The sequence below is a fragment of the Seriola lalandi genome, unplaced genomic scaffold (assembly GCF_002814215.2).
Source record: "Seriola lalandi dorsalis isolate HSWRI2012SDOR001 ecotype SW California unplaced genomic scaffold, Sedor1 jcf7180002050318, whole genome shotgun sequence".
Classification (NCBI taxonomy): Eukaryota; Metazoa; Chordata; class Actinopteri; order Carangiformes; family Carangidae; genus Seriola; species Seriola lalandi.
In genome coordinates, this window is record NW_019520871.1 from 19,703 (window position 1) to 30,538 (window position 10,836).

General features: G+C 44.1%; 1 protein-coding gene across 1 annotated transcript in view; it reads right to left on the reverse strand.

Annotated features, from left to right (window-relative positions):
• slco2b1 (solute carrier organic anion transporter family, member 2B1) overlaps positions 1 to 10,836 on the reverse strand; it is a 23,325-nt gene that overhangs the window by 3,957 nt on the left and 8,532 nt on the right. Inside the window, exons 7-12 of the mRNA XM_023399073.2 lie at positions 9,100 to 9,230; positions 4,980 to 5,070; positions 4,614 to 4,778; positions 4,297 to 4,501; positions 3,213 to 3,354; positions 1,663 to 1,835 (exon numbers count right to left, since the gene is read on the reverse strand). Of these exons, the coding sequence (XP_023254841.1) occupies positions 1,663 to 1,835; positions 3,213 to 3,354; positions 4,297 to 4,501; positions 4,614 to 4,778; positions 4,980 to 5,070; positions 9,100 to 9,230 (907 nt within the window). The remainder of the gene's footprint in view (positions 1 to 1,662; positions 1,836 to 3,212; positions 3,355 to 4,296; positions 4,502 to 4,613; positions 4,779 to 4,979; positions 5,071 to 9,099; positions 9,231 to 10,836) is intronic.

Below are 10,836 nucleotides of genomic sequence, written 5' to 3' on the forward strand. Positions count from 1 at the left end.
AGGAAGAGGAGGAGGAGGAAGAGGAGGAGGAGGAGCAGGAGGAAGAGGAGGAAGAGGAAGAGGAGGAGGAGGAGGAGGAGGAGGAGGAAGAGCAGGAGGGGGAGGAGGAGCAGGAGGAAGAGGAGGAAGAGCAGGAGGGGGAGGAGGAGGAAGAGGAGGAGGAGGAAGAGGAGGAGGAGGAAGAGCAGGAGGGGGAGGAGAAGCAGGAGGAAGAGGAGGAAGAGGAAGAGGAGGAGGAGCAGGAGGAAGGAGTTAAAATGTGTCACGGTCCGAACACTCAGATGACAGGAACATTTCCACACGTTTCTGTTTTGTCTCCATGGAAACAGTGAATTATGGGAGCTGGATCTTAAAGCTATTAAATGTTGGCCTTCAGAGTAACCCTCCGCTTCAGTTTATCTCCTGATTGATTATTGATTATTGGCAAAGATCGGTAAAGAGAACAGTCCCGAAACATCAGCAGCTTCTCATTGGTTGCTTCCTGATGACATCATCGGCGTCAGATTATATCAGATGTAGATAATTAATGTTAATTAATGTGACTGGACTCAAAGATTGTTTGTGAGTGAAGATGCATCACTCTGTGACATCTCTCTGTGACCTCCAGTGACCTGCGTCTCTGTAGTTCAGCGGATCATCAGATCAATATCTGGAGCTCGTTAAGATCACAGTTCTGGATCAAGTCGTTTGAGAAGAATCAAGTGTAGAAGTCACAACAATCAATATCAATCAATAATCTATATCTTAGATCTTCTGCTCATGTTCAGGTTGTCAATATTAATGACCTTAAAACCTCAACCTTTATTTATAACTTTAGTTTCTGACAAAAGAAATAAAAGTTCAACTTGATGAAAGGATTCAAACAGATCCAGATCTGATGAGACGCTCTGGAACCAGAACTCTGGTTCTTCCTGTCGCCACGTGTCGTCGTGTCGGACGGAGTCACAGGATAAATCACTCAGTTCTGTAACCAGCTGTTTATCTACAGCTGTGATCCTTAAAGAGACGGTACATCTGACTCCTCCAGGAGTCACTGAGGGTGGTAGTTTGAAAACGGACGGTGAGTTCTCTGTGTCACCATGACGATTATATTTTATTATATTTTATTCGACAAAAAGCCTGAAAATATTCTGGTTAATATTAAATATGTTTACAGCTGCAATAAAACAAATCTAAAAATAGGCTCCACCTCGTCGTTATGAGTCACTGTGGCTTTAATGAACTTAATCCACTTCCTGTTTATCCAGAGTCGCATCAAATATTAAACATCTGGGGGACATTTTGTCCTGATTGCCGTGAAGTCTTGAGTAATGGCTAAAAAGTATTTTGTGATGTCACACTGACCTTTGACCTTTGACCAACAAAATGTAATCAGTTCATTCAGAGACCAGGTGAACGCTCTAACCAGATTTGAAGAAGGTGTGACTGAGACGTCGTGTCCGAGAGTGAGACGGACGGACGACCTGAAAACAAAATGGCTGCTCTGACCGGCGCCGAGGAATAGAAATACAGAAGGAACTACAGCTGTCAGAGAAATGTAGAGAAGGAAGAAGTTAAATATTTCAATTTTTCAAGTGTGAAGCAGCACAAACAGGAAATACTCGCTACAGAGTCCAGCTGATCTTTATTCCCTTTGTCAGACTCAGCGTGGTGTTTTCATACCTGAGGATCATCATGTACGACGGCGTCTGGGAGAAGGACGCAACGAAGCTGGTGAGACCCAGGAGGACCACGAAGGGGCGGAGGAGGTGGCCGCATCCGCTGCCGCAGGTCCCAGGAGAGGCGAAGCCGAGACCGCCGCCGAGACCGCCGACGCACCGACACGCGGTGTAGTTCTGCAGAGACAAACAGTGTCAGGATACGGGCTGAGGCTCCGCCCCCTACTGGCCGCTTCGCACACTGATGATGATTACTGGAGAATTTACTACAATCACCAACAGGAAGGACAGAGCAGACGCTTCAGGTGAGGTGGACATCAGTTACCTGTGTGTGCTCCACTGAACCCACAGCTGACGTCTGAACACCCTCAGGTGGCGCTTTGAGGTACTGCACGTATTTACAAAAATACTTGAGAGTATCCTTTCCTCTGAAATACCCACTCGTTACTCCCTTTGCTCCTGGATTCAAGTTCCAGCAGGAACCAGTCAGTATTTCACGAGGACCTGATTCATACAACAGACAGTAACTCGCAGCCTGTTTCTTAACGACTCGTCGGCTTCAAACCTGCAATAAAAGAAGCTCTCTGTACTTTTCTGATTTTCTATGTGAAAATAAAAGTTCATTTCCCTCCAGCTGGATATTTTTATTCAGTCACTTTCTTTCATCCCTCCACGTCCACGTCAGCTCAGCTCTGGGAGTGTTTGGTGTTTCCTGGACTGAACGTGGTGAGATTTTATCCAGCTGAGTCATCAGTCACTTCTTTTGGATTTGGATCAGTATAATAATGATGCTCTACAAAACCCCTCTCAGTTTACCAGAAGGCCCGGATATTTTATCATTCTCTGCACATCTGGCCAGTCAGTCCAAGTCCAAGAGTTTTAGGGCGACATTGAGGAAAAAAATTTTATCTGAAATCTAAAAAAAGTTGTAATATTACAAAAAAATCCCAATTTCTTTGTTTAAGTCTTAATTTTTAGAGAAAAAAATCTGTGTGTACATTTATAAATTCATAACTTTTCTAGAAAACAAGTCGTAATATTAGTAAAAAAAAAACATAATTATTTGAGAAAAAAGTTGTAATATCTTGAGAAACATTTTGAGGAATATTACATGAACCAATCAAACGTCAGTGACAGCTGCAGTTTGACTGGTTTTGAACATCAAAATAATCTTTCTTCACTCGACTGACGGGTGCCGCTCTAAAAGAATCAGACTGTTTTTCCATTTTCACTGGAAAACAACGAGCAGACCAACCCTGAAAATGAAATCACAACTCGTCATCGTTTCTGATGAAAATAAAGTGATCAGTGTCGCAACTCAAGACCTCTTCCACAGAAACAGATGTAGGTGGAACGCATCAGGCAGCGAGAGAGATCATGAGACTGAACACAAGGTGTGACGTCAACAACTCGACCTAAAACACCGAGCCAAGGGAACCGGCAGCTGGATCTCTGTCACCGCACAGAACGTCTCTTTGAATTCATGGCATGAAAGAGTGGAGAAATGTTTTTTGTTTCGAGGATTTCAAAGTAAAATGATTAAATAACTCTCACTATCACTTTGTTGCCGGCGTCCTTCTCTACGATGCTGCAGCCGGCGTGGCAGGGAGACCTGAACTCCACCCCGTCTGAACCGCAGACCGGGTTAAAGGCCTCATGAGGACACCGACAGCTGGAGCTGCACGGCAACTCAGCACTGAAAATAAAAACCACACACATTATTAAACTTACACACTTTAACTAGTCTGAGGTTGTGAAGCGTTTGATGGTAGAATTTGTTCTAACTGCCCTAAAATGTGACGGTGGCAGCTCTGAGAGCCGCATCAGTAAATTTAGTTCCCTGTTCATCATTTTCAGTCAGTAGTAAAATCAGTTCCCTGACAACAGTGAAATTAATTCCCTGTCAATGTTGAAACTGATTCCCTGTCAGTAACATTAATGTCAATGGTGACATTAGTTTTCCTTCATAAATAAAATCAGAATGCAATAAACAGAAAAAAAAAAAAATGAAATCAGCCATTAGTTTTAAAAAAAGTTCCCAGTTAGTGGTGAAATTAATTCTCTGTCAGTATCACAATACATTATTTAAAACGCACGTATGAATAATAAAAATAGTGATGGTTAAATTCCATTGAGCTTTGTCGATGCTATTAGTTCCCTTTCAGGCTTGAAATGATTTCCCTGTAAATAATGACAGTAGTTCCCTGTCAATAGTGAACTCAATTAATGTCAACAGTAGAATTAGTTCCCTTTCAGTGAGTGACCTATAAGCAGTTAAATTAACCCTGATGAAATTAGTTCCCTTCCATTGGTAAAATAAGTTCCCTGTCAGTAGTTAGTGGTAGACTAGCAGTCAGTAGCAGTGAATACTCTTCTCTTCCCTGTTGCTAAGCTAACGGGGAGCTAAATTTACTACTGTTCGACACAGTACCTGGGTGTCTGTATTTTGGTATCTCTCCCTCTCGTTTCAGATGTCTACTTCCTGCTCTTGTGTGTTTCCCGCTCCTGTGATTGTCTTGCCTGGTTAGTTTTTTGACCCTGAGTTAGTTTACTTTCCTCTGCCTGCGAACTGGACCTTTTACAGGTAAAAGCCTTCGGGAGCTGTTGAGTGTGGAGTGGAGTGTGTCTGAGCTCTTGCCTTGAGGTTCTGTTACTGGAAGGAAAGATCCCGGCGACCGGCTGGGTGGAGCAGCCGAGGAGCAGCAGCGGCGTGGCGGAGAACATGCAGAGCAGGATGGCGATGGTGCACAGCTTGCTGGCACCGCTGACCGAAAGATTCAATCTCCGCATCAGAACTCCACCCAGGACGGTGCCCAGCACCGCCAGCGGGATACTGACTCCCCCTGAGGGAAACACATTAAGCTGTTAGCTTAGCATTAGCTTAACGTGACTTCAGCTGTAACACATGATACGTTCATGCCGATTCCAGGGGATGAATCCCACAGACACACTCACCTATCATCATGGTGGCGAAGGAGACGGTCTGGCTGAACTGTCGCTCAATGAACTTGGCCATAAAGGTGGCGAGGCCGGCCAGCAGCGCCGCCAGGTTGACCTGCGCCAGGACCACCAGCAGGTAGATGGGACTCTGCAGCGTCCGCAGAGCGATGCGAGGGAAACCTGAAGGACAGTGAGGCTGATTAGGTCTCACTCGAAAAGGGTCAGTTCACCCAAATTACCCAAGAATCCGCTGTGAATCACTGGGACGACATGACACTGAAGAAATGTTCCCGGCTGTGATGTCAGTGACCCCTGCTCAGTATCGCTGCCCTTCAGTTGCCTCTGCTGCAGCTTCAGACAGTGACAGAAGGAGACTCTTACTTTTGAGGAACTGAAGGAGGGACAGTTCCTGCGGCGGGTCTGTCTGCTGTTGCTTGCTGTCCGGTCTGGACTCGACATCGTCTGCACCGTCCTGGACAAATATGGAAACAGAACATCACAGACTGGACTTTGTGTTTTCACTGCAGGATTCGAAACCCCTCAGTCTGCAGCTGCAGCGGCTTTAAGGAAGTCTGCATGTTACACAGGCTCACACTGAAGACACCCCCCATAAACAATCCTCTGTGTGGTCAACTATAGCAGAGACTGTTTATCTTACCCATGCAACAAGCATTTATTTAGTCTACAACACTGAAGAAAAACAAACCACTAATTCCTAACTTTGAATCAGACGGTGAGATGAAGCTCTGATAGAAGGTCATCAACATATTCAGACAGAACTGGGAGCTGATTGTTGAGGTGAAGCTCCTGGTTTATCAGTTCCTCTACGTTCCAACCTCCAGCACAGGTCAGGACAGGAGCTCAGACTGAGAGATGTTTGTTGTGTTGTTCTTCTGGAACATAATGTGTGGTCCACTTGTTTTCAGCAGAAACTGCATTTACATATCATCATCTTTTAAGTTGATATATTGAACTTGTGATCAAACTGGTGCTTTTTTCCACCTCCAGCAGTTTGAGCTCTGTGTTTGGTCTCCACCAGCTCCAGAGGGAAATATCTGACTCTTTAGCTGCTAAATGCTTCGCTATGTTCACCAGCTGCTCTCTGTGTGAGTCTGTCTGAGACTGTCCTGTAGAAAACAAACCCATAGGTCGTCTGTGACATCTTACAATGGCTGACGAGGGCTAACGCTCTGCAACGGCTTAAAAACACTCCCATCAAATTCAGAAACAATGCAGGTTCAAAAACAGGTACAAAAATACGAAAACAAATACGACATCGTTAACGTGATGCAGGAGGACAAAACAAAAACACACAAACCCCCAAAACAAATGCGCTGACTCAGGAGACACTGGTACGGGTCGAATCAGAGCATCATTCAGGTTGGAGTTGTTGTTTTTTACGGATGTTTCTCTGAAAACAGCTGAAACTCAGTGTAAAGCTGCATTAGTGCAGTGTTTTATAAAATGTGGATTATAGCTGCTTTAAAAACAACTGTGAACATCAGGGTTCAACCTGCTGCACACGTCCCCGCTGCCTTACATAAGATCCTTTATCATAGTCATGTTGGGTGGCCGCGGAGCTCAATGAAGGGAAGATCATATACAAACAATTACTCATCAGATGGTTTACGTTACTTAAATCCAGTGTTCAGTTCAGAGCAGAGGAATGTGCCTCAGCCCTTCTGCAAAGACATGGAGCTGCTGGTGCCACGAGGTTGCTCAACACCGAACTGATACGACTCACTGGGTTAAATAAACACACACGCGCACGCACGCACGCACGCACGCACGCACGCACGCACACACACACACACACAGCTGCCAAAGTCCACAGTGAAGCTGAACCTCAGTGTTTTTAAATCACTTCTCCTGAGAGTACTTTCACTAAAAACGGAAACACAGTTAGAGTTAATTCAACACACTGAGATCAGCACCACAGACACACACACACACACACACACACACACACACACACAGCAGGTCCGTAGACGAAGGTGAATGCAGGTATTATATATCATCCACACAGAAGCACAGCCGCACTTTGATTTGCAATAAACTCATGATGGACTTTTATTTTGAAACATTGCATGAGACATGTTTAGATTAACTTCCTGTGCACAGTGTTGGTTTGTTGATGTGCAGACTGATGCTAACAGGAAGTCATTCTGATGTTGCAGTGATGCTAATTTACACTAACGCTACATGCTAATGTATGCCAGTGTCAGCACATCACTTACATGTGATTTGGCAGACGGCTAACGTTAGCACTTGTCGACCGGCTGTGTGATTGTACTTTGCTAGTTGAGAGACATTAGTGGAGAAGTCTTTGTTTATTTACAGTTTCGCTCATGAAGTTTCAGGCGTTCTGCAAGAAGATGGTCATTGACAGGCGCTCGTCAGCATCCAGCTGTTTAACCACGTACGACACGCAGAGCAGCAGTGCACAAGGTTTTGTTGAATGGCAGAGAGTGAACCACAGTCTGGGACAACAGATAGTGGGAAGAAGAAGAATGTGTGGAATGTGGAGATTCTGTCTTTATCTGATGAAAAGACTGGAACCAAAACTGCCTGCGGATCTGCAGCCGAGCGCCGGCCCAGAATCTGAGCATGAATATCCCAAAACAGATCCTGCAGGATTATAAGGTTACAGAAGCTGGAGATCTCACATCTTGTTTCATGGAGGTCAAACCGTGTGTGTGTGTGTGTGTGTGTGTGTGTGTGTGTGTGTGTGTGTGTGTGTGGAGAACAGCCACCAGCAGACATCTGTATGTTCAGTGGTTAACCACGGCACAAAGATTTCACCTCTGACATCGTTCACAGAGAGAGAGGTGAAATCCTGCTGGAGTTTAAAAGTGAAAGTCTCTCAGTTTGCTGCTGCGTCACTTCAGGGAGTCGAGTTGAGTTTCGTCTGTTGAGCAACTGTTGGATCAGTCTCTCCTCATTTAGCTGATAAATCTGTGCTGAACTTTCCCTTTGTTCTGGGAACCGAGCCAAAACACTCCGGCGCTGTTTGAGCTTGTTGACACAAAGTGAGTTCAGCTCATGAACATGTTGTAGTTTTTCATTCTCTTTGTCATTAATTACATTTCTTTCATTTACTTTAACTTAATTCAGTTTCTTGTTTCTTTATCTCATTGTTGCTGATCAAGTTTGATTTGAAAATTTCAACTTATTTTAATTAAAAAAGACCTGGTCATGTTTACGGTGGACAGATGAACCCGTGAGCGTCCACACTGATTAACTCCGAAGTGACTGAGGAACATGCAGCTTGAAAAGCTCAACAGACAAGAGACGTAATAATACAGGAAGTGTCTTTGCAAAACAAACAAACAAACAAACGACATTTGCAAGATCTATTTATAAAATTTTAGATAACAATGCTTATCCTTTAACTTCCTGCGTTTTTTGTGCTGCAGCAACATGTGAATGTTTCCTGCTGACGAACAGTAAAACCTGCTTTTAAATCTGTCAGTCACTCGATGCAGATTCAAACCTAAAATTTAATTGTCTGTTTTAAAACGGATTTTCCTTCCAGATTCTTTTCCCTCCCTCTTTAGGCTGCAAGTGAAAATATTCTTAAATCGGTTTATTTAAACCTCTGAGGCTCATTTCCTCCCTCCCTCGACTGTCTGAGTGTCATTAAACATGTTGCTGTTTGACTTCAGCCGATCATTATCTCATCAGTGGGTGTGTTGGTTTGAACGAAGCAGTAAACACATAAACACAGTGTGAGCTGACTGCGAGCCGAGCTGCCGACATGTTGGAGGTTCTGGTTTCATGGCAGCAAGATTTAAACTTCATGTCGACATCTAAGTCGCAATCACGTCTGACAAACTGCGACATCTGCGAACTGGTGATTAAAAGTTCAGAAGCCTGGAAACCAAAGAGACATGAGCGGCACACATCAGCCGCAGCGAGGACACGGCTCAGCTGAACCTGAGCAACCATCAACCCTCGGTTGTCATGGTTACGATGAGAAAAACGCGGACTGTACCGAGAGCGGCGTACCTGGCTTCGTCGCCATGGTTACTATAATAAAGGTCATGGCTTGGTTAGGTTTAGGAAATCATCGTCATTTAGGGAAAAATAAGCCCTTCCTCAACATTAGATGATCTCTGTTGTTGTCATGGTTACAACATAAACAGCTGGTTTCACGTGGGAATCGAACACACCGCTCTCCTGTGTCACATTAATCCGTCCACCACCACCTCCTCCTGACGTGGACTCTGTCACCGACACTTTCCCTTCGCTCCTGTCATCATCACTACGACCACTAGATGTCGCCTAGCAACAGAACCTATGTCATAACAACCTGCTGCTCAGACGACCTGTGGGCTCGTTTGTTTCCTCTGATGAAAACAAGACACTGTTCACCTCAGAGAGAAAGACTCATGGTGCGTTCAGGAGCATCGTGTCAACTCCAGCGTCTGATGTTAGAGTTTCCCATCTAACTTTTATGTGTGTGTTTTCAGCTCCACTCAGCGCCTCCTCTGTTCCTCACCTCTTTGGGCATGTCCCTGGGGAAGAAGAGGTAAGGCAGCGCAGTGAGGAAGAGGAGGCAGGACGCCACCAGGAAGCCGAGCCACCAGGCCCCCACCCAGCGCAGGTCTTTGGAGTCCAGCTTGATCTCGTCTGGAAAAAGAGCAGAGTACAGGTCGGCCATGGAGCGTCTTACATGTTTATCAGTCATTGATTACATGATCCGGCTAGAGCGAGCATCACTTCCTCGTGGTCATTTTTTTTTAGCATGAAAAGATGTTTTAAATGGAAATTGGAGCATATTTAACAACTTTATTTATAATCAGTGTCTTTTGAAAAAACCTCATATCCTATTTCATGTCTAGTTAATTATTTTTAAAAATTTCAAATCACAATTTATATACATATATTTTATTATATGGTTACGTCTTTTCACCAAAATTACAAGTACTATTTTACAAATAGTATTTTGTTGGCCCACTTGCAGTACCTTTGCGGCCCCCCAGTGGGCCCGACCCACAGGTTGGGAACCACAAATATAGATAAATTAAACAGTTTGCTGCAGTTCTCGTTATGACTCAAGTCCTGTGTTAATAATCGGAGTGTTTGCCATTGTGCAAACTGTTGAGACACTTGTGTAATATCAATATATTTAATGAACAAATAATAATGTGACTTTTATAAACCCCAATACAGTTTTTTAGATGACACGTTTCTTCAGGAGCTGAGGAGAGTTTCGATCTCTGTCTGTATTTTGTTCTCTGGTACAATGTCACTGACCAGCTGCCAGAAGTTGTTCCTGTGAGAATCCTTGTGTCCAAAACTTGTCTTCCTCTAATAATTCCCCAGAAAACAGAGCCAACCACTCCCATTTGAATCCCTGTTTAAGATAAATGATTCACTAAATTTGAACAGATTTCATTTTGTTTTATTTCTCACGTCTCTCTGACCATCATCGTCTGCAGCAACACACCACTCTGAAAACCCAATGTTTCCTCCATGTTTTCACTCTGACCCTTTTGACTTATCTGACTCTACAATGCAGCTTTCATTCAGTTTTCATTGACAAATCTTTGTATTTCAGTTGTCATGACAACCACAGCAGCATGAAACAGTTAGCATCAGCTGCTCTGATGCTTCTTTCGGATGTTTGTCTGCTTCCTGCTATTCCTCGTGTTCTTCTTCTTCTTCTTCCTGTTCATGAGTCACACATCACCAACGGCAACAAATTACTGGCTTAACGATAAAATACTGGTCCATATCTGGGGCAAGAAGGAGTTCTGTGACTAATGATCCTTTAATTCCTCGTTAATGCTCAAATATGTTCATACACACGTGTTTGTAGTACTACACTTGTGGGGACCTGCACTAGCATATGCATTACAAGGTCCCTTGTCCTAACATAAACTAGAATCACCTCCTCCTGGTCGTATCCTTCCGCCACTCAGACTAGCTTCAAGTTACATTTCTGAGTAATGGCTAAAAACTGATTTGTCAGGTCACACTGACCTTGACCTATTTACCTTTGGCTGCGTTCCTTTAAGGCGTTACTGAGATATCGTGTCCACGAGAACGGGACGGACAAACCGAAAACAATATGGCTCTGACTGTTGCTGGAGCAGAGGAAAAAAAATCTTGATCCTATATGTGCACGCACACGTGCGCACACACACACACACACACACACACACACACACACATCTTTCTAAACATACATATTATACATACATGATTAAACACATACAAACTCCCGCTTTTA